At 36.7% G+C, this 25,214-nt stretch overlaps 1 protein-coding gene across 3 annotated transcripts in view; it reads right to left on the minus strand.

Moving 5' to 3' along the window:
- Nucleotides 1–1,261: 1,261 nt before the first annotated feature.
- Nucleotides 1,262–25,214, minus strand: part of LOC139816163 (sodium channel protein 60E) — an 88,161-nt gene continuing 64,208 nt past the window's right edge. Inside the window, exons 5-21 of one of the 3 annotated variants that reach the window (XM_071783534.1) lie at nt 22,974–23,051; nt 20,843–20,984; nt 20,142–20,276; nt 19,682–19,896; nt 17,302–17,768; nt 16,598–16,686; nt 14,744–16,101; nt 14,194–14,509; nt 12,695–12,811; nt 12,422–12,580; nt 11,738–12,034; nt 11,196–11,350; nt 8,259–8,745; nt 7,664–7,983; nt 7,119–7,478; nt 6,532–6,900; nt 1,262–5,177 (exon numbers count right to left, since the gene is read on the minus strand). In XM_071783534.1, the coding sequence (XP_071639635.1) occupies nt 4,799–5,177; nt 6,532–6,900; nt 7,119–7,478; nt 7,664–7,983; nt 8,259–8,745; nt 11,196–11,350; nt 11,738–12,034; nt 12,422–12,580; nt 12,695–12,811; nt 14,194–14,509; nt 14,744–16,101; nt 16,598–16,686; nt 17,302–17,768; nt 19,682–19,896; nt 20,142–20,276; nt 20,843–20,984; nt 22,974–23,051 (5,443 nt within the window). In that variant the 3' untranslated portion in view covers nt 1,262–4,798. Of the gene's footprint in view, nt 5,178–6,531; nt 6,901–7,118; nt 7,479–7,663; nt 7,984–8,258; nt 9,482–9,902; nt 11,351–11,737; nt 12,035–12,421; nt 12,581–12,694; nt 12,812–14,193; nt 14,510–14,743; nt 16,102–16,597; nt 16,687–17,301; nt 17,769–19,681; nt 19,897–20,141; nt 20,277–20,842; nt 20,985–22,973; nt 23,052–25,214 lie in introns of those variants that run through there. The other 2 variants (XR_011732958.1, XR_011732959.1) reach the window with 2 other exon arrangements.

The following is a 25,214-nucleotide window of genomic DNA, read 5'->3' on the forward strand; positions in this document are numbered from 1 at the left end:
AAGCTCAGGAAAGAAGTTTATGCAAAACGTAGATGTCATGGACAATGACAAAAAGAATTCTTCGGAGAAATCTATGAAAACGAGAGATTTATGACGACAAAAAGATTTTTCCGGAGGGATCTATATATATGATTTGTTTAAATTGAGGATGACGTTAATAAAATTTAAGAAGATAAACTTGGAACCGTCCGTGTGAGAAATCTTGGACATATCAAGTTACGTTTTTGGCAAGAAATTTTAGGGACAAAAATTCAAGAATTTTTCGGCGAATTTTAGGTGATCTTTTGCTACTGTAAAAAAGCGGATTCGATTTTGCGAATTATTAACAATTTGAGATCTCTGTGCAATCTGTTTTCACGCTATTAGGCAGGTATGATCACACATTGAAAATCGAGATTACATTCGATCGAGACAAAGAGATCTCTACTCCTCTTAATTAGACCTGCAATCGATATATAATCGGATAGTATTAAAAGATTATTATTAATATTCGACAAAATTCGATTACTAAAAATCTCTATAAAAGCCGCAGATTCGGTTTTATAAAGAATTTGAGATTGACAAGAGTACGCGCTATGTGCTCGCTGTTCTTAGAAAGTTCTTAGAAAGTTTATAGAAATCGCATGTAAAGTCGGATATATTATCAGTTATTTTTGAAGCTATCTATTTAAGAGGTTTAGCAAAAATCAATGAAGTTAAATCAAGCGTCTAGTTAAAAATTTTATTCTTAAAAGTGATTCCCGACAGTAAAAACCGTTGAAAAATATCTTATTTTTTTACTTGAAAATATGCAGAATAGAACAGAAATTTTTTAATTTCACTTATTCAGCGCTAATTAGGTTAATAAAATTTAATTAATTTTCTTTAGGTAGATAATTCTCTAGGGAGTAGAGTTTTTGGGCCTTTAGAATATTGTTTGTGTTAAATCAACCCACAGTTACAAGCCTATCGAGTGTCAAAGTTATACAACAAGTTATTTGTCACGGCATTTTGCGCAATATTTGAATATCTGAAAGTTCTAACGATGCGGGCAATCAACAGAGTCGAAAGAGATAAAAACCGATTAAAATCTGAGCGTATACGAATGTTGATTTTAGCGTTTAACGTAACGATCTCTATATATACAACGAAAACATGCCTAATCAATTGAACAACGGCAGTACGGTGTCGCAAATGCATACAGGATATTCGAGAATTGAAAGTGATTATACATAACATTCTCTTTTTACGTAATCACTATGTATAATACTAAGTGAGTGAGTAATTCTTATCTCGTAAAATTAAGAGTCGATTTTTCCTCAATAAAAAAAATTTATATTTATGTCCTCCAATTTAGTATAAAAATCAAACAAGAACTGTGAACATCTTACTTCAAATGTAGTACCAAATGTTTGTCGTTTCTTCGCGTCGTTGACGTTTAATTCGCGAAAAAGCTCTTTGTTTTCAGCAATTTTTTATCTAAGAACAATGTTTTTAAGTAAAAATTATTCAGATATATTTCAAAAGCTATAACGCTATTTGCTTTTTTGCCGAGATCTTGCTACTATCATGAGGAAAGAAACAGAAACGGAGTACTTTGGTTACGATAATAATCGCCGAAGGAAGCCACATTATTTCCGTCTGTTTGGTTCATCTTTTTTTTTTTACTTTTTTTCGATCCTCCTCGCCGTTAGTGACGCGATTAATTTATCCTAAGATTTGAGGCAGTACTCTTTTTGTATACCGATAAAATTCGTTCTTCGTAGCAAACTCCGGGCGGCCTGCGTTATCTACGTGCTAACAATCTAGGTTTTCCTCCTTCCTTCTTCTGTGAAGAGAAAACCGTAAACAACAGAGTCGAATGTGCCCAGATTTGGTCCGACCACCCTTAATTACGACGCAAGAGACAAGGATCACGACATATATAAATGTAGAGTTATAGTAAAAAGGTTCCGTTAGACGCTAACTGAGAAACGTCTCTATATGTGCACGCGAGTCCAAATATCGCTCTCAATTATTGAAGCCACGTTAAATCAGTATTAAAAGCTATCCGGCGACGTTTGAGGATTTAATGAAATTCAATAGCGAAGCGTTGAAACGCTATTTCCAAACATTAATCAAGTTATTGCAATCGATTTTGCGGCTTATTAGATAATTGGAAATTTTACAACTTTTTCCGATAATTACAGTCTGAAATGTTATTACTAAACATTCCAATTATCTATAAAAATCTTGATTTGGTATTTTAATATATTCGAAAAGTTTCAGTGTTTCCAAAATTCTCAAGTTTGAAATTTCAGTGTTGGGCATATACGCATGATCTAACGATAAGTATAGAATTCCAAAATTATCTTTTCGCAAACAGTCTAAATAAATAAATAAATAAATAAATAAATAAATAGCAATAATTTCTTGTTATTTGTTTAATTGGACCATGTAAAAAGTGACAATTTAGACATTCTACCTATATGTGATTGTTGTTTATGTATATAGATACCCAACGCTGAGATTGAATAGCTAAATTATAAATAATTTATATACATTAATAGCGAAATTAATAATTTTTTTTTAATCCACATGAAGAACCAAACGATGATAATATAATTATGAGATCCAAAGCATGCTCTTACCAGGGTAGCGTAACTTACTAGAAATAGTCGCTATTTTAGAAGAAAGTTTACCACGTTGACGGTTTGGGCTTATTTGAAAACAATTAATTAGTTGGTTATTGAATAATGCAGTAAGTTCGAATGCACTCGTCAAACCGTTGATTGGAGTTAATCATTTTACGTGAATTGTTTAGCTTAATGCACTTATAATGATGCTTCTTACTCTTTCCTTGCGATTAATGCAGTATTTTTTTGCCGATAAAACTACTAATTAAGATATTGTATTTGTGACTTACATTTAATATTAATTATGTATGGCATAGACAAAATTGCTAATGTATAAACTAACACCGCGAACAATTTGTACATATCAGTATGATCAAAAGGCGTCGGAAATACGCGGTTAAAATGTATTAAGATTTATATCTTAAAATGTTCTTAGAAAGCGTTAAATTGTCCTTAGAATTTACGATAATATTAATAATGATTCGCCAATTGCGTCAATATATGGATCTTTTTACGTAGCAAAATTGATGATGTAATAAATTGTTCGTTATTTATGCTAAATATACTGACGCCTAATATTACGAATCAATTCTTTTACTGATATATTTAGTGTGGTAATAATCATTGACCAAAGCAATCGCCGAAGTCGATTTATCATCGATAACAGTTCAGTGCTCGAAGTGAAAGAAATAATGTAAATATCGATGTTAAAATAACATTTGTTTAATTTCAGAGATTTATATTTCTTTTCAAGTTTAAATAATGGTTTTGATATTGATTATTATATTTTCAAGTACTTTGAAATCTTCTTGCACGAGAAAATTTTTCACAAATAAATATATGCGCAGAACAGGCTTTTAAAGCGAGTTTATATATTCTTATAATTAGCGTGTCACGATCCCACGGATTTGGAATTCATAATATGAGGTCTGGTGTTCTAAGTTCAGGATTGAGCGCTAGGCTAATAACTTGCCCTGTCAAAATTATTGTTAAAAAATATGAAAAAGAGCTTCGGATGGAACGGTCGCAGCGACTGATCGTGATTCTTGAGACGCTAAACTTCAAGAGACCATGGTTCGACTATAGTGTTATCGAAAGAAAAAGTATATTTTTACTGAGTAAAGAAATTATTTTTTCATTGGCAAAGATAAATAAAATGTTCCTATTTTAATTAAGAAATTGTACGCGTACTTATATAAATCTCGAAAATGAGAAACCAAAATCATCATTTCGATTCACTTCGAGAACTGACGTGTCCCAACAAATTACGTTTCTGTTTCGAATACGGCTACATCTGGTATTTCCGCTACGCTGGTAATTCATCCTTTATAAATAATTCATCGTCGTTACGGGGGAACCTAGCATTACGGTGCATGCATTTTTATCAAAAAGCGAGCTGAGTCAACATGATATCCAGGTTCCTCCACCGATGATATTTCATCCATGCTTGCAACGGAAAAGTTGTTGAAAATTTCTTTTCAACTTCGTCTTTGTCCCTTTCTTCGTCTCTTAATGCAATGGCTCTCAATCTTACTCTTTTCTCATGATATTAAAACAAAAAGTTGAGCAATAAATTTTTTGTAGCTATTTTATCACACGAAATCTTTAAGATAATAAAAATTTTATTTTTGTTAGAAATGAGATGTTTTTTTCTCTCTTAAATATCGCAGTAAGATTGCACTAAAGCGTAAAATTAGCATCCTTTATAATATGTTTAATACCAATAATAATACGGATATGTTCAATGACAATTAGGAAGCATTCTCATAATAATTATGCTGTGTTTAATCCTAATTCTAATCGAGAACATCACAGATTCAATAAAATGATACTACCACAAAATGATTCCTAAGAGAATGGTCATCTGAGTGTAAGCAGTTATCAAATCAACAAGGATCCTACGGTCATCCTTAAATTCTCTTTTTGAATCGGCCGAGAACCATCGCTACGTACAATGTCTCATCCGACACTTCGACGACGCATACGCACTCACATACATACTCACACACGCAACATACGCACGTGTCGCTCTCCGTCTCGAGGAGATTCGCCCCGAAGAAGCCGTGCGGATTATCGCCCTATCTAGAATTAGATCTGCGCTGTGTGTGAAAAGTCTACATATATGTATATAATATAGTTCTACATATGTATTATCACTGAGTCGCGCCGCTGTCACTATCCGGCGTGGTGGCCGTCGACTAGGATCAGCTGTCGTCCGACGTGTCCTGGTACTCCTCGCTCTCCCTGTGCACCAGCACGTGCACCACCGTCGCCTCCGACTGCTGCCTGATCAGCGGCGGCCTCGAGGGCGGTGCCGTGTTCTCCGGACTCGGCTCCGTCACCAGGATACTCACGTCGCTACTCTCGACCGGAAGCTGCACCGGCTCCGGCGGCGGCGCCCGACGTCTCAGGCTGCCACATCGTCGGTTGAACGCCTCTTTGATGTCCCGCTGTAGCGCGTTCAGCGAGAGAGTGGTGCCGCTCGGCCGCAGGGAGCTGCGCTTCGAGGTCGGTGGACTGAGCATGTCCTCCTCCGAATACTTCTCCACTGCATCCTGCCGGCCCAGCGTGGGGCCCAGCGATCTGTAGATAAAAAACGAACCGCTACTGTTAACGTTCTCAGTTTTTGTACATCAGTGATGTACTACTGTTTCTTGGTGATATGATATTTGCAGGATATACTCAAGTGTATTGTCTACGAACAATTTGTCTCGAACGTTACAATAAGATATTTGTAGGACGAGACAAATAATTATAAAGATACTGTTGAATGGGTATTTTATGAAGAAAACTTCTGCACGTATGCCTGCAACTTTTAGAAAGCAATGTACGATAAATAAAACAGCAATGACATACCCCTTGCAGCATTATCAGTAAAACGTTTCTTCATTTATACAAAATTAGACTTTTTTACTACGGGGGATTGTTACAGATACATGTAACACATGCTAAATATTCGATTGCACATCCCGACTGGAGAAAATGTCTTCTTTGAAGCCCGCTAGACTGAAGTATGACATAATGCTGATAAAATTACGCTATAATGATGTATCTAAATACCGTTAATGTGCTGCAATATAATCAATGTAGTAACAATAATACCAAACTCTTTTGTCCAACTACAATTACGATAAGTCGATAAGCATGATAATGAATTATAATCGTATAATGAGCTATTACGAGAATGTAGATTATGTGCAACGAGCTTCTATTATCTTCTAATCTCTGCTAACGTATTTACTAATCCGTTAAAATGTTTGCGTTGTACTTTCGCATTTACAATGTTATACTTTGTAGCGTACTATTTTCATGGCTATGAATTAAGTGACAAACGAATCTATTTATTTCCTGACGATAAATATACGCAATACTTCAACCGCTAATTAATTGAAATCTCAAAATTCTCATCTCATATAACCATACAAATCAAACGCTAAAATTTGAAGAATTCTAAGTATATGTTCAGCTTTACCTGCTCGTTTTCTTGCCTGAGGAGTTTTGAAGAGGGAAAAAAACTAGATTAATTTTATGGGCACAGAGTGTGGCATGTTGTGTAAGAATTAATTATACGACACGTATCGGCAATTCACACGACTTAACAACTGTTAATAAGTACAAACTCCTCAGGCTAATACGATCATATGCGTATATTATCCTCCGCAATTAGTCGAAATTAAATTTGAAGGAAATATTTTCAACAGCAATTGTTTCTTCGTTATTTAATTAATATTTTACATGGCATAAAAAAATTTTCGCGAGATCATACATTTGACTTATTTAATTAATTGAGAAAGCATTTAACATAGTTTGTCTCAATCAGCAATTGATCAATCTTAATTAATTTAATGTGACAAAATAAAATCATTTAAAAGAGTGAGAGAAGATTCTTGAATAATTCCAAGGATATTATTTTGCTGCCACGTGAGAATAAACCAACCTGATGGTAGCGTGGGAGTCCGAGCCGGAGCTGGAGGCAGCGGAGGGTTGATCGGTGGTTGGTGAGGGACGGGACACGGTCAGCGCCGGGGGTTGCAGGTCCTCGTGGGTTCCAGTGGCGCCGGAGAGTAACAGCAGAGGAAGATTCGGGAACAGCCACGCCGAAGCGGTGCCGAGTTCGCTGAGATCGCTGGCGTCGCTGGCCCTGGAGGACTTGCGGCTACTGGCACGGCTCCCCCGGTGCACGTGCAGCAGAGCTGACAGCTTACCGCTCCATCCACCCCCGCCCCTACCGTCCATACCACCCGGACTCGAAGTCTGCGTCTGCGAGTCCACCTCCTGAGCAATTCTTTCGCGCTCCTTCTTCATTCTGCGCGTACGTCGAGATTATGTAACATATTGACAGATGAGATAAAATGTTCATATTATAAATGTTATTAATGAATATTATTAGTTGTAATATTACCGTTTTGAATTTTAGCTTTGCTAGATTGAAATTAACTAAAGAATAATCGTCTCTTTATATGAGAAGCTACTTAATTTCTACAAAAAATATCATGTGTCTAATAAAAAGGTAGTCATACTCACGCAATGTACTCCCTTATGGTGCGCTGAATTAACCTGGCAGCTTTGTCTTGCCGCTTCCAAATTCTCGTGGAAGACACTATCTCCAACTCTTTTCTGGTCGGAAACTGCTTCTTGAACTTGACGTCCATTTGCTCCTGCAGCTTCCTAAAGTCGTCTGATTCCTCGACGTGTCCAAGAACGTGCTTGACGAGCGCGTGTAGGATGTCCAGACAATGAATCTTGTTACCCCTTGCGATGGGAAGATTAAAGCTGACCAACGCTACTACGTTAGGCTTTGATATCCCCAGCGGTGGGTCCAGGCTCGCTATAAAATCGCTCAACTGCGAGAAGCTGATAAATTGCGTTGCATGCGGATCATACCTAGAAAAACAAAATTTTTAAATCAGTTGCGGCGAGATTGTCATCGTAATACCATTAAATTTCTATCACTTTGCTATTAAATTAGTATTTTTCAAGACATATGGTTGAATAATTTCGAATACTTTATATACGACTTATCGAATAAAGAATTCTTCTTCAGAATAGTAAAAAGAATAACATCTTACTTCGACCATCGGATGTAAAACATCTCTAAGTCATCCTCGACGATGCCAATCTCCTCCTCTTGATGAGCTTGATTGAAATTCTCTAAGATGATGGCAATGTACATGTTAATGACTATCATATAGCTGATAATGATAAATGATGTGAAGTACGTGATCGCTAGCAAGGGATATCCGCAATCTCCGTTCATCTGTCGGCTGTTCGGAGTGGGATCGCATTCAGGTGGTTGCACCATCAGCGATTCCAACACGTCGTTCCATCCAGCCGAAGTCATCAAACGGAACAGCAGCTGCATACTTCTACCAAAGGTTTCGAAGTTCACCTATGAAGCAAGATATTAAGTTTAACAAATTATTATTAGGATAAACTAAAAATATTTTCATCCTATAAGTCCTACGAATATATAAATTGAAGTAAATCGAAAAGATCTTTCTACCTCCTAGAATGCACAAATATAATCTTAATTGAAAGAAAAGACATAATAAGATTAATGACAATAACATAAAATAATCTAAATAAAAATAACATAATAAAAACTCTACGTTATTTAAGACTTAATATTAAGCAAGTAAGTATTCTATAACTGTCCATACTGACCATATCGTCCAATGCGCCTTGTTTCCTGACATGCCCGAAAACAGACATGCCGATGATGGCATAGATAAACGTGATCAGAGCCAGTAGGGCCCCAATGTTGAAGAGCGCTGGAAGACTGACGACAAGGGCGAAGAGCAGCTTGCGGATACCTTTCGCAGCTTTAATGAGCCTCAAGATTCTGCCGATTCTGAACACCCTCACGACTCGCAAGAGCGTCGGGGACACAGGGAAGTCTATCATGATGTCTTCCATCAGAATACCCAGGATGGACGCCAACACAAGCACGAAGTCGAACAGATTCCACGGCACGGTGAAGTAATGATAACGTAGACCTACTATTTTGACGATCGCCTCCAGGCCGAAAACAGTCGTGAAAAACGCGTTCGACACTTCGAGGACGAAGAAGATGGGATGTGGCTGATTGTAATGCTCGATCCCCATCGTCAGCATGTTGAGAAATATCAAAACGAAGATAGCTATTTCGAATCTGGAAAGTCATACGAAAGATCAGATCGTATTCCCTCTTGCGATAAATTTGCAGATCGCTCAACAATTAATTGTTCTATTCTTCTTGCAGTGTCAAAGCAGCGCATGCACGTTTAACATTTGTGCGGTGAAAGTGACGTAAATAGTGTCCGCTGGCGGAACAAATATGATATTTAACTTTAGCATTCATTCGTTTTCCTTAAATAGTCGAAACAGAACAGTCTCTCGGAAAAAGGGCAGCGACATAAATAATCTTAATTGTGTCAAATATGTCAATCTTAAATCACAAATCTCAACTGCAAATCGTGTCAGTCTATTTTAATCGTGACAAAAATATGTGTTATATGTAACGGCATGTCTATAAACGTATAACAAGCTTGATAAAAAAGTTTAATTAAAGTAGTGGGGTTTTTACTCGTAATTCACGAGACTGTTGTAATAATTCTATATTCCGCTACTGTGCAGCTAATTTTACATTTGCATGGATTTTACGAGAAGAGAAAGTATATATCTAAACCCCGCGTGTGCAGAATTATAAAGTTACGACGTTTAGGTAAGCTCCCACAGCTTATCTCGTCTATTATGCACAATTGTATCACTATATACCGACATTGTGTATCTACAATTTAGAGAGGCGGCGAGCGTTAATGTCCTGTGGGTATTGATTTCCCATTACTCCGAGAAACGGATTGTAGAGTCGCGACATTTATCTTCCGCGGTCTTGCCTCCCCTGGAAGCTGAAAAGAAAATTCACGCACTGTGTCACAGCGATTTGTATACATATTACAAGAAGCTCGCACAGGTTCGAGCAGAAAAATGTTACTGCACGAAAAACAGATATATGTAAACTATCTACTATTGAATCGGCATTAAATCTGGTAACTAAGAATATAGAAAAGAAGAGATTTTGATCTGCGTTATAATACAATTCACTGATCTTAAAAAGTTACATGTAATATTATTTAGAGATTTTTTATTTTTGGACATTTTACATATGTTAGTATAAAAATAATCTGGGTTGTACAAAAATAAAACTTTCTACGAATTAATATATAGTCGATAAGAAAATTATACGCGTAGTATATAAAGCTGTTGAAAAAATAGGTCGATTAAATTAAAGAACTATTTCAAAATGCAGAGAAATATATTGCTCCTTACCTCAACTTTTTGCGATCTAAAGTTGTCTTCTTATTGTTGATGAATGAAGACAAAGATAATAATAGATTTTGTAGATCGCTTCTAATATAGAAAGCTGATCGATGTGTAAACGCTTCTTCTTTCGTCAGTTTTCTTATTTATTATTTGTGAGTTGTTGACCACCGGTGATAATAACGGTAGCAATCTGCGAGAACCTATCTATACGATCTTGATTGCAAATCTCAATAAAATACATGGATGGGAATCCTGTGAAACACGCATCCAAGCACAGCGGCGTGAGCAACGAAGAGGTGCACAGTCGTAGCTTTGAAACTACTCTATTAATAACAATTTGCGGCACAGACATCTGCTCGTGTTAAACCGTTAACAACCACGCGAATTGCCGTGAAGCAATTTGATATACTTGGTAAGGCCAATTTTATTGTTCGAGACAACAAATATTTACTAATTAATATGAAATATTAATTAAAATACAAAAAACGAAGAGTAAAGAATCGCTTGCTTGCTAATGATTTAATTTAAGATATCTGTGAATTGCAAGGGAAATATACACCTGCCGCATTGCTCGCGATGCACTGCGATCGAACGCGTGCTGCACAGTACGACCGCCATATCGAACTCGCATGATACCCTTTTACGTCATTTCGACCACACCATTTCTATACATTCATTACGTTATATTGCAACGAATAACACACACGTGCATTTAATTGCGTAAAAAAAAGCCAGATTAACACTTTGGCACCAAACAGTTGCCTCGAATTAGATGGAAAAAGTTAATACGTAAGATTCTAAACAATGTGTACATATACAACTGTTAAGCTACATCGCAATGATGATAATTTTAATAATTTTATAAATATATTCTTACTATATAAATAAAAAATTTTATTAGATAACAAAATTTCTTGAAGAGAAAAGTGAGTTGAATAATTGTAATAAAAAAATGACTTTATAAAGAAATTGATATCGTAGGAGAGAAATAATACCTATAAAAATTATAAATATATGTTACATAAAATAAAAAAAAACTTTATACTTAAAAAGATAAAGATAAAGTTATTTCCCGATTAAAATAATTGAGTTACGGTTTAACTATAATAATGCTTTTTGCAAAGAAAACTTGCAAAGATTTTTAACTGTCACAAGATTTATAAAGAATAAAGTTGGTTGCCAAAGTGTTATTAATAACATCAATTTGTATGACCATCAACAGAAACAATTATAAGCAACACAATTCTTTGCTCAAAGTGTCAGTGTGCTTCTTTTTGCCACATGGAATCATACAATTACCTGCGAGAATTGGACAGGTCGTAGAACATTGCGAGGAATTGGTTCAGCGGACGTTTTATAACTTTTTGTGGCTTTTTACGGCCGAGTTTTTTCATGGCAGTGTAGTAGTGTTTTTGACTTTCGGTCAAAAACATTTCTAACACCCCACCTTCGTACTGAAAGAAAAATCGTTGTTTCATTATTCTAGAATTCAGTCATAAAAATCTTATAAGAATCCGTAAAAAACAAACTTTGCTATGCATATTAAGAAATAATACTTAATAAGAAGTTTAAATACTTTAGCAATCATTAAAATATCAAGTGTTAAATAATTTAGTATCAAAGATACGTTTCTTCAAAATTGTTAAGAAATAATTTCGCATGAACATTTTAAGCTAATATAAAGTTAAATATTTATTAATAAATAATTTTCTTTATTTTATATCAAACTTTTCGTGATTATATGACGCAAATAATTACTCTTGTTTTGATAAAATGGACTTCACGCGACGAAGAATAGAATAATATTTTAAAGATTAAGATTTCACCAGACCATCGCTCACCTTTTTCTTCAACATGTTGAAATTGTCTATGATCACTCCAATGAAGAGATTGAGCGTGAAGAATGAACCGCAGACGATAAATATAACGAAGTAGATATAGGCCCAGAGATTCGCCTCTCTCTGCGGTTGCAGATCCACCCCCCTCGCGTCCACAGCGTCCTCCATCACTTCCATCCATCCCTCGAAGGTTGCCACTTGAAACAAAGCCAGGTAGGCGAGGCCAACGTGATCAAAACTGATCTTACTATTCTCCCAAGAGTAGTTCTTGCTGTAACACTCCTCCTTAGTGTTCACTATCTAAAATCGAAATAATTGTGTCAGAAAAATGATCAATCCTGAATTAATATTAAATAATGATTAAATTGATATATTAACTTGTATCGTTCATGAAAAATATTATTATTGCCAAAATTTGATTGTCATAATTAAAACTAACAATGTGCATAATTTATATAATGAAATTGATACTGGAGCATCATTACTGGATAATGAAACTGATGTTGCTTCATAAAAGCGAATGTAATACGACTACTAATTTTCAATCTAAATATTTTAATGTCATTATCTAATTAAGAAATTATATTATAGTTGATTATAATAAATTTAGATCTGTGTCTGAATATAGTTTACTCTCTCCTCGTACCATCCTCCTTGATAATCAGATCTGAATGAAGTGACACTCACCGAAATATCCAGCATTTCTCCGTACTCGTCGATGCACTTGAAGAACTTGCCGCCGAAGAACTGGACGCCCATTATCGAAAAAATAAGCCAGAACACGAGACAGACGAGGAGCACGTTGAATATACTAGGTATCGCATACATCAACGCGTTCACTACGATCTGTGAGCCGGGAAGAAAAATCCTCTCAATGATACGCAACAATCGCGTTCACATATTGTGTTGTTCGTGTTTCAAACGGACTTCCGTAGATTGTTTTGTCTACGCAATATTTACCCTCATGCCTTGCCATCTCGAGATCGCCCTCAGCGGCCTCAGGGCGCGTAGTGTCCTCAGTGATCGTAATACTTTAAGGTTCTCATTTTCTTCTATCAAAAGGCTAAACATAGATACCTGTTCGAGAAAAAGCGTAATTTATTTAGAATATATCTTATCAAACGCACGTGAAGAAATTCATGCAATTAGATTCTTAAATTCTGACAAACAAAATTTTAAATAATGTATTTAATATTTGCGTACAATAATGTACGAGTTTTAAGAATAGTCTAATAATTATTATAAACATAATTGTGCTCGAGCGTTTTAAAAAATATATTAAGAGTGAAGATATATGTACGCATGTAGAAAATTAAAATAAAATAAAGTTTGTCACATTTGACTTTTAATTGAAATAATCCGAAAATTTCTATTTGTATATTGTATTTATTGTGCAGTTGAATTACAAATAAATATTTAATTAATGAAATTCTTATGCAAAGAGAGTAACGAATAAATTGTGCAGGAAATTAAATTTACAAGCTACATTGAGCAAGCAAACACGCAAACTACATATGCATGAAAAGAATAAAGACATTCATTCTTTTTATGTTTCTGAAGGCACTGCATGTAATTCTTGTATTATAATGCATACAGCGACATATCTTAAAATCATAATATATATATAAGTAAACGTCAGCTTATATTTGTTAATACATAACACATATATAACACATATTATTTTTAAGACTTTCTTTACAAATGCAAACACTACAATTTATCAGAGATCAGAAAATATTTTATTAATGTAGTCATGTTTTAACAGATTCCTCTTATTTGACTGACTTATTAATTATTTCTTTCATGCATATGTGAGTTTAATTAATAATGCAAACATTATTCATCTGGTAATCCATGTATAATTAATAAAAAAGTAATATACATGTATAACATGCGTTTGCGGTAAATATAAATATATTTCAAATTAATGCGATACAAATGGAAGCGTACTGAAACATGTAACTTTCAACATACCTGGATCCACGGGACCACACATAAAACACATAAAAAAGGAACACGGAAACAACGTTCAAACAATTATCACGCGTTTTTCATCCAATATGATTTCAATAATTTTATCTTATCATATTTACAAGTTGAACCATCTAAGTTCGCGGCATAAAATAATTATTACAATGTTCATTATCAGCATAAACTTAAGAAATTGCTGAATAAAAAACTTAATAATCATTAAAAGTTTCGAAAAGAATGCGCATATTAACTTGACTTATATTTTACACCATTTAACGACGTATAACAAACATTTTATAATTCTCGTTAACAATAAAAATTGCAAGTAAATAACTTTATAAAGTTAGATGGCTCATCCTGAATATACAAATACATAATATTTGGAGGCAAGCAAAGGAATCGACAAACACATTTCATGCCACACGTATGCGATCGCACACAGTTTTGCATTTTACATCGACTGGGTGCGAGACTCTGATCGTACTTACGAAAACGATTATAAAATCCAGGATTGTCCAGAAACTGGTGAAGTATTTACAGAAGCCTAGGGCTAGCCATTTCAGGAGCATCTCGACGCTGAAAAGTGCGCAGAAGCCAAGATTGGTCCAATAGAGAAGCTTCTTCAAAAAAGGATTGTCGTCTAAGTAGATGTCCTCGAAGCACAGCGTTATGGAAGATGCGAAAATTAAAACTAGGATCATCCATTCGAAAGCGGGCGTGTCCACGACCGACAGGACGACCGTACGAACTCTTATCCACTTCTTGCCGAGATCCGTGGCGAGGCAACGATTGATACAGCTACACCTAAACAATCATATCGAACATCATTCCAATTGCAATCTAAATATTTAATGAAACCAAATAAGCAAACAAGTAATCAACTAAGAATCCTGAATTCGCATTCTTATAAAGTGGGAGTTGTTAAAATATAATTTTCGATCTGATTTTGATTTTCGTCATAAATAATTTCAGTGGATATGCAACGTACGTCTTCATTTTATATATTAAAATGCCGATAAAACTAGAAATACATCTTACTTCTGGTAGCAGTGCTGGGGAAGGCAATCAAGCGGCTCCTTGTGCTGCTTGTTCCTGCCGAACCCGGGAAACGAGCCCATCCCGTCGATATATCTTCCCTTACTGTCTCTTCTACCTCCGACCGTGAGTTCGTCCACGTAACTCACGAGGGCATGCCAGGGCCTTTTCGCTATGTTCTCGTCGTTTTGAATGGTCGGCTTCTCCTCCGGCAGCATGGCTACTTCCTCGTCCGGGTTGACGTCCTTCAGCACTTCCAGCTCTATACTCTCCTCCGGATTGGTCTCGTTGCTGTTGCCCTTCTCGGTCAGCTTCTTGTTCTCCTTGACCGTCTCCTGACTGCTCTGACTACAGTAGGTGGTGAGAGTAGCCTGACGATAGATCGGGTCGTACGTGAAGACCGGCTGATTGAGACTCTCCTGATACGATCTATTATAAATATTGTCTTTGGGAAGGCTCAGCACGGTTTCCTGTATCGCGTACTTCTCCTTGTCGGACTTATCCATCACCTCGCGCACGATCTGCTCCAACCGGATATTCTTCTCGTTCTCGGAATTCTCCTTCTGATGCTTCTGCTTACGCACGATCGACCGTATGCGGTCGAACGAACGCGCGAGCTTCGACTCGTCGCGGACTTCCTCTTTCTTCTGCTTCAGCTCCTCGGAATTGAAGCTGTTGAGCAACAACGCCAAGAAGAGGTTGAGGACCATAAAGTTGCCCATCACCAGAGCCGGCAGGAATATCGCGAAGCACGTACCCGGCCCGTCGTCCCTTTCCGCACGCATGCAGTCCCACAGCGGCTCGATCCACTCGCCGCATAGAATGCGGAATATCATCATGAACGAATGGAAGAAATCGTTGAAGTTCCATCGCGGCACCGGATCCGGATAGAACTTGTCCAGGGTGTAGTCTTTGCTAAACAACTGCATCCCGATCACAGCGAATATGTAGATCACGATCAGCAGCACGAAGGTCAGATTACCGAGCGCGCCTATCGTTGAGATTATGATGCTGAGGAGGACCTTCATCGTCGTCCAGGATTGCGCGAGCTTTAGAACGCGTAACAATCTGAGACCACGTATCACCGACAGACCGTCCACTAGCTCGAACGTTAAATCGATAAGCGACGCAGAAACGATGATCAAGTCGAAGTTGTTCCAGCCATTGTTGAAGAAGTCCTTACTCAACGCCAGGAGCTTCAGGAAGCATTCGAACGTAAAGATACTGGTGAACACCTTGTTGCCGATGTTGAGCGCCTGCCGTATCGACTCGCTCATGCCATGATGCTCCATCGCCAGGAAGCCGGTGTTCAAGACGATGCAGAGGGTGATCATTAGTTCAAACAGGGGATCTCTCACCACCTTAATGCAAATTATATATATTCTGCGATTTGTTTTCACGTCACAAAACAGGATTACGAAAAGATAGTTTTTCAATTTATGCATACGATTTGATTCCTTATTAGATTAATATTAAGAATTTCTCTTTTTACAAATTAGAAATTTATTATAATATATCTCTATATTATATATAAATATAAAAGTAATTTATTATTATACAATTTTTATTCTTTTTAAATTAAAGTGAGAAAAGAATAAAAATTAAGTCGAAATAATAATGTCCAGATATTGCTATCACGTTTGGAAATAACGTTCTGTAATCCTAAAAATTGAATTAGTGAAACGTGACGAAGGACGAAGTAAATCCTAATATGATTACGCGCCTCGAAAAACTATCTCGTGTGGGTAGAACCAGGTCAACGTTAAGTATGTTTTACTTTGGTTCGATGCTAATTAGTGGTCGTTTATTTAGGCCAATCACATCTAATTTGTAACTAACCCGGATCAATAAATTTACCTTATACAGACAGTTCTGAAATCTCAGCCATCCTTCATAATCAACGCAGCATTGAATACACTTATCGCAGTTTCTATCTGGAAGATCATCTGTAATTACATAATACGTTATTTTATTTTTAACGTACATTTAACAAATCTAGATATTTTTAATTTAATAAAAAAAATATACTAAAAATAAAATTATAATGCCTCATTCGCGGAATATACAAATAGTGTAGGTACTAATACAGCTAATTTTAAATAAATAATGCAGTCCATGCGCCATTATTATCTATTGCAAGCTTTGAATATTAAGTATTTTAATTAATTACAGAATTATATGTAATTTAAAAAAACAAATATTAATTGATTTTAACTAAAAATATATCGCACACAGTTTATATATATGGTTAAACAAAACATGGCGCTAAATTAATTAGAGGACAAATTTTAGTTCGCCAATTCAGTTATATAAAATAACTCGCGCAACAAATATTATCTATCGTAACTTTGAAACATTCAACATTGAGAATCATGAATTTTAATTAAATCACAATAACAATATTGGAAAAGAGAGGTTGACAAATTTTTCCACAGTATCTCTATTGGGGAAAAATCAACTTCAAAAATTGATCCAAAAATATTTCAAGCTGCTAATTCAATTGCTATAGTAATATTATTTCAATAAACAAACGCTGTCAGCATGCCGTAGTTCTCGCTCACCTAAAACTACAATATGCGACAGGTACTCTGGCGGCAGCGCGTACATATGTTTCTTGGTTTTGACCCCGTTGCACTTGAGCACTCGAATCTCCCGATTGCCAGTCCTCACCGACACGGTGACCGGCGCCGGTGGGCAATCCGGGCGCATTTGTTGGGCTGGTTGGACCCTGCCGTGTTCCCTCGGGGATTTCTCCTGCGACTTCTCGACGCGATGTTCCCGTTTGTCATGTTCCTCGGCGGACGTGACATCGTCGCCGTCGTGGTCATCCACCACCCCGGAGTCATCCAAAGACGACTGTTGATTGCTATTGTTGCTGGCTTGCCTGGAGTGCAACATACCCCGATTCGGCGCCAGCCGGTGAACCGTATTGGGTTCCGGCGGTCTGGGACTAATGTTCTGGAGCGGCAAGTGGCAAGGCCGTACACTGGAGTGCCTGGGACTTGGACTCGGACTGGGTGTAATGGATCTGCAATAGAATTTAACGTTATACTTCAGAAGAAATTCAATGTTTAAATTCAATGTATAAAAAAAAACTATCCTATCCTGTACAAAGAAATCTAAACGAGAAATATTGAGTTTTAAGAATGCATATATATAGTTAATATTATTTTCATATTTAATATTTGACAGCAGCTTTCTTTAATTTTTCATGTTATAGAATATCCAGAGAAATATTATTCAACTGAGATTATTTTGAGATTATTTTTTTCTATTTCTATATCATTCTATATATAATTTTCATAAATACTTAATTCACAGTGTGTTAGACGTTTAAGTTCCTAATCGCTACGCGATCTAGCAAACTGCAATTTTAAAGGGCTAGGATCGTACCGGACGAATAAACGATTATTCGAAGCATTAGACTAATTAGACTAATTAGACTCGGGACTGTATAGAGTTGCAGCTAGGTTCTACGCGAAATCGATGCTTATAATAATGACATTAACTCTGGGAATACCCAGGCACTTCCTGATTGTACGTATTACTAAATCAGGTCATTCCAGGTAGTGTTAAAATTTAATAATTCAAAGAAAGTTTGCAATTTATTGTTAAAATTTGTTGATCGATGTATTGGAAACTTATGAAAAATATGATGCAAGATAAAAAAGGATTTGAACAAATTTAATTTTGTAATAAGATTGTTATAAGGAATTACCTATAAATTATAAAAGAAAATAATTTTGTGTCATTCAGGAAGTAAAGCCCTTTTTGATTTATGTGACAATTAATTTCTTCAAATTAATAATAAACAATCGCTATTCTTTTTTTCTAATTTCTTTAACCAAGATGGAGTCTACTTTCTGTCAAAACAAAAAATCGAAGTACCAACAATTCAAAGTAATAATTATAAGCAATAATTATAAGCAATTAAAATAAAAAATTAATGCATTAATTTTTACAAAATTTTATCCTCTAATTCATTTTAAGTAAACTTTGATTTAACAGCATTGTAATATATTGGAAAATTAGCTGCAAGTAATTAAATAAAAAACGTTCGATCAAATTTTCGCTAAATATAAAACGACTGCGAGTCGATAAAAGAAACCGTAGATGAAGACAGTAGCGATAATTCTGAGATAGATTGTACAAAGTTCGTTGGAATATGAATTCCATATTGTATGGCCTACCATTGTGAGATTGCAAGGCAAGCACATTTCCCTTCTTTTCTTTTATTACAGTTTCTTGGAAATGAGGGCGTTTACGATGTTTCTTTCTTTCTTTCTGTCTTTCCAGAACCAGCTTGCTGCAGTTTAACGACTTCGCAGCAAGCTGCATTATATGTATATACATATATATACATATGTATGTATGTATACGGGTGTTTTAGATATTACTTTAACCTTCCGTATACGATAAATGCACGAAAGTACTGAATACTTTTAGCGCGGAGATGCTGACAGGATTAAGACCGCTTTCGTAACACTTACTACAACTTTTTACTTAAAAAAGCAAATATGCACATGAAAATATATTTTAATATTTCCACTCATAGTTTTGTTACAAAGCGTTATTTTTTTCGAATAAAAGCAAAAACAAAATGTCTCCTTAATTTCTTCATTTATAAAAGCTTTATACTTTATACGTGAATCAACATTTAAACATTTTTATTTATATTTTTCCAAGTATTAAAAAAAGCTAAAAAAGCATTTCTTTTATATAATTCTTAGTAATTTCTTTTTTTAAAGAAAAAATATTTTAATTTTAAACATAAACAACTTTGATGTGTTTTGTATTTAGCATTTTCTCAGTTAAACAAGACTAAAAAAACCCTATTTTATTCATATGACTCAGTAAATGTGCACGACATGCGTGTCTGATAACAACGGTCGTGACAAATCGAGCCGTAGAAAAGTCGGTCGTAAATACGGATATAGAAACCTGCTGCGTGCACCACCGTTTTTCTCCTGACCGGCGCTGCTCCTCCCGCGTTTTCTTCTACGCGTCTTCTTCCTCGTATAACTGCTGAGCAAGACTCCTTTACGGGCGTCTATCCTCTTCTGTTTATCTTTCGTCAGTGTCTTAATGTTGATTTTCGACGGATCGAAACTGAACGTCGAATCCTCACGATGATCCGTCAAGTCTTTCCTTCGTTCCTGCACACGGAAATACTCGGCTACATGTAGACAAGGTCATAAAAGGCGTGATAAAAAATGATAAACGATCGACATATATTACGTTATTACGAATTTTAGTGCATTATTGTAGAAGTGAACATAACTCTGTTTTACTTATTTTTCGAGTGGTGTTGCTCGAATTAATATTTCGCAGTAGTATTTCGAAATTCAGCTTTAAAGTATAAAATATGGGTGTACATAAAAATTCGAAATGGATGGCATACCTCGTTCGTAATCTCGGCTTCTTCTTCATAACTCAACGCCACGACGGCCAGCATCAAGTTTAGCAGATAAAATGATCCAAAGAAAACGACGACTGTGAAGAACGTGACGCTAATAGGTCCGCATGCCGACAACACCTGTTTCCGCGAAACTTTATTTATCATTTTTATAACGAATGGCCCTATAAAATATTTATGACAACAAATATGATACGCTGAAATATTTCTGATATTTTTCTGGATGATGCAACTATCTCAATTTCACTCGCAAAAAATATGAATTTCAATTTATGTATGTGATATCCGATAACCACTGTTCAATAAAAAATTAAATTTTTTTTGAACATTCTTTTTGCAACTTTAATTGCAAATTTTCTAAAATTCTGACATAGTAGAGCAATTTGGTAAACAGTAATTATATTCAAAGCCCAAGAAATTACGGGAAACAATTACATTCATTTTCGTGAATTTTTTTATTAAACAGTTTTTTATTAAACGTTAAATTCGCTCCTCCACTAATTTCCTTGAATTGTTCGTTTAATATAAATTCAGAGAAAACCAGGTCAAAACGAATAGCGAATTTTATATAACTTTGTGTGAAAAACACATTGTAGAAATTTGGAAGCACGAAAAAGCGTACGACTGTTGCTACAATTCCCGTTTATACCGCGAGACGAACAAAGAAAAATCTTTCAGACGGCGACCTTGTTGTAGACGTCCTCCCAGTAATCCAAGGTAATCAGCTGAAAGGTTGTGAGCATCGACCACAGGAAATTATCGAAGTTGGTGTAACCGTGGTTTGGATTAGGGCCAACGCAGAGACAAGTGTAGCTCTCGTTGCAGTGCCTGGAAAATAGGTAAGACCCACATTGCCGACGCTGCAATATCCGTGATAGCCGTGAGAACGTTTCAAGTGTCCGCAGTATATCATCTAGTGTGGAAATATTACTCGCTGCTAGCCTTTACCGCGTTAGTATTCACGCCCAGTTCGTGCAATTATCAACTACCCTGCATTTGTTGGGCGAGAATAATTAACGCCTCATTATTTTGCAAAATTGACATTGTAAAATCACAACTGTTTAACTCTTGTCATCATGTTCTGCAACGTTTTCTCTCTCAGACAAAAAATATGTATTTATCGTCTTGGTCTCATTATTCATTCATTCTTTTTTTTCACGCAACGTTCTTTACATGATTAAAATATAATAATAATTATCGAAATCTGGATGTTTCCAAATATTTGGATTTCGAATATGAAAAAAGGCAAAATTCGACGTAAGACATCCATGAAAAATTGTCATAAGCGTAATATTTCGTCGGTCGGCCGAGTTCTTTACAGGAATGTCATCGAAAGTGCAAAGAAACCGTCACAGCCCGGACGTATCGATCGAATGAAAAGCCTACTTTCCGCGGGACACCGCACCGACACCGAAAGAGCGCTGTAAAGTTCATGAGCCGCTGTAAAGCAGTAAAGCTTTTGCAAACTTATTTATATGAGCCGAACGAATTCCGTCGCGCGTACGTGCGCCCGGTGTAATCATTTGGGAAATGGATGCTCGCCGAAAATCGATGAATATAGAGATGCCCTCGCGCACGTTCGCTAGAGTGCACGAAATAAACCGATCGGACGAATGACACGCTCGCGAGATCGCGTATAACCGGATATTATAATGGAAATATCCTTACGTCGCTCGTGATTAACTGGCAGCTATGAGAAATGATCGTGTAATATCGTCGGTGATTATCTGTAACAGCTCCCTGACGATTTTACATAATCGCCGATAATCAATGGGTGATTTATGTCTTATCGAGAACGAGTATTATGTTTCTGAAACTCGACGTTGGACGCAATTCGCCGTATACACGTTTTGCAGCGTGTGATGAAACACGTTACAAAAGCGGAATCATTTTTATGGACAAACCAATCCTCATTTTAAACGTAATTCTCTATTTAAATATCTAAATTGTGTGGTGTGGGAGGATAACTATAAAATTCACAAAACTACACGATCTATTTTTCAACAGCATTAGCGATCTACACTGAAAAAAAAATACTTAGATCCAAGAAAATATTTTTTCACATAGTACCAATGGCTTATTTACTTAATATAACAACATATTAATTTAGAATTAGATATTTTTACTTAATTTAAGTAAAGATATTTAAAAAAATACTAATTCTAAATAAATATGTGATTATATTAAGTAAATAAGCCATTGGTACTATGTGAAAAAATATTTTCTTGGATCTAAGTATTTTTTTTTCAGTGTATTTCAAAATAATTTTTTTACTTTAATAATGAGACAAACAGGTTTATTAAAACAAGAGAATTACGTATTAATACTCTGTTATTGAATCAACAATACTATTTTCAATTAAATTACTGCCAGCTATTTCTATTAATATATTTTGTTTCCGTTTGTTCTTCTTGTTTTCGTCCATTAATTTTCTTTCCAAGAAGCCGTGAAATTTCTGTGACGGAAAACTAGTTCTCTTTGCAAACGCTTTACTTGATGTCGGGCAAATCTTTCCACAGCGTGGGATGAAATTTCCGTCGGGGTGTCGAAAACTTCTTCGACTGCTCCAGTACCGCGAGAAGAATGAACGTGACGTTGAGAGATTTCGCTACAGGACAGACGTATATCGGCACGGAGAGGCATCCTCGCAATTTGCCATTTTCCTCGCCTCCCTCGCAATCTCCTCGCGAGGGGAAAATCGAATGGCACTTGTCAGAGAGAGGAGATGTTGACGCGAGAGGTAACGCGACCCTCGCGTCTCTCGAATTAGCTTATCTGAAGTGGGATCGGGGATAAGCGTCAGGGAGAGACACCAACCTGGCGCCGGTTACGTTGCCGCAGATAATCGGCTCCTCGTCCTCGTCGAACGCCCAATTGGATGAGTTCCAAGTCCACCTGTTGGCGACACGAAAATTCCGTTAGCGTTCCTGTGTCAGGTCCCGCAAGGCTCCGCGATCTCCGGAGATTTAAAGCGAGAGAATTATATATCCTGCCGTCTTTCTATGTGCCGTCGCGCGGCAGTCAATTTATCAGATCAGTTTTCCTCAATTTGCTGCTGTCCAATACGGCGCGAACGAATCGAATCAGCTTCGAGTAAAATCCGATAAAAAAACGTGACAATATAGAAGACAGATGTGTAGGATAGCGCGTTTACAACTGGTTACAAACATACATTTTTTTTACCAGAATATACACTGTAAATCACGATTATTTTATGACAGAATGCATAATTTCCACACGTATAACGTTTCTCCTTTTATTCAGAAACCATATTATTAATTACTTTAAATTATTGATAACAGAGGTGAGCGTCGCGTCAGTATTAGTTTAATCAACACAGAGTAAGATTAATTTCTCGTTTTCATTTAACGCTGCATTTGGCTTTGGACCACCGCTTCAATTACCTAAATGATATGAAATGGGAATCGTGTGGCTGCATTCGCCGAGAATTAATACGGCGAGAATACGCGTATTATTTGCTTATATGGGCTTTCGCCTGCGGCCGCATTCCCCCCGTCATGACGAGCAGCAAGATCATCGTATCGTACAGCGATACCTATCCGCGACAGAAATACAACGCTACCGACCATTCAGTTTAATCGATGTGAAGCGGTATATCCGAGCGGAACAAATTGCCACATAGTGCTTCACTGCCATTTGATACAGAGTTACAGATGCGATCGTTTATTCTTTAACAAAAAGTGAACTTGAACTATATTTCCATCCTTCATTATTAATATTATTAATATTTGCTTTAATTTGAACATAAAAAATTATATAAATTTACCTAGAGCAAGTTTTGCAAAATTTAAATTTAACCCCTGAGGGAAATTTTATTCGAGATAAGTTTTAAAATAAATTTCGCAGAAATCTAAATCAGAAATCGAAAGCAGTTCGCATCCTATTGTTTCTGCCATCAGCCAATATTTTATAACTCGAATTTATATAATATCATAATAATTTATTATATATAATTTACAATAATTCTTATCGCATGCGAGTCGTAGGGTTCTCTTCTTATGGAATCGAGTTCATAAATAATGCAACGTTCCCGTTTTTTGCAAATATCCGCACTTTTTTCCACCTCGAGCCGCGCGCATAAATCCTCGCATAAATCACCCCCCGTGTACTTGACTCTCGTGGAAAAAGAGCGGTGCTTTTCGAGAGTGCCTCTTAGTTTTAATGCGGTGCATCGCGTAACGGCGCATCCGTGCGTCTCCCCGAAGAGCGTCACGTCACGCGTCACGATCCGACGGAACGTGCACCGAACGCGGATCGATGCTGTCGGGGCTCGGGAAGCGCGGACAATGAGATCCGCCGACGGATAGCTTCCTAAGCACGCGGCGAGCGGCCCGTTTGGCATCGCGACCGGAAACCTGATAACGATGCTCGTAAACGCGCGCCGCGCCACGCTCGCGCCGAGGATGCGGAAACGAATAATGCTCGTTGGGACGCGGTGCACCACACACCGGCCGCGAGTGACGGATTACGACACGAACATATTCCCCCGACATGTGCTTTGTTTTCGTATTTATCGTTCTGATCTATCTGGCCTAATCAAAACTTGCTCTTTCTTTCGACTACTTTTCGAAATGTAACAATACGAAATACTCAAGACAGCTTTGATATGTCACGGATTTGCACGATATTTTATTCACACTAATTTCATGTTGTTTTATCGATTTATAAAAGAAATTGAATGATAGCTACTTGTTAGGACAGCACCAGGGCCATCAGGGAAATTATTTCTCGCGGCGCAAGTAGTTATGGTCGACGAAGCAGTCAGCCGCGCAGAGTGTGCCCGAGCGCAGGGTGTTTTCACAGGAATATATCTTATTTCGGTTAGCAACAATAATTGCTCAGAGGCAAAACACTCTCTGTGTGTATTCGTTAAGAGATTGAGCATGCATTTGCTACAGGGGTTTACTAAACTCCTCGTTAATTCCGTTGGTCTTAGGCCACCAGACTGTTTGGATTTACCACTACGCTTGCGGAAACCGTGTCGTTGATTATGGTCGGACTACAGCGACGATTAAGCGCTGCTTTAAACAATCCTGC

Source organism: Temnothorax longispinosus, chromosome 7 (assembly GCF_030848805.1).
Source record: "Temnothorax longispinosus isolate EJ_2023e chromosome 7, Tlon_JGU_v1, whole genome shotgun sequence".
In the NCBI taxonomy this organism is placed as follows: domain Eukaryota; kingdom Metazoa; phylum Arthropoda; class Insecta; order Hymenoptera; family Formicidae; genus Temnothorax; species Temnothorax longispinosus.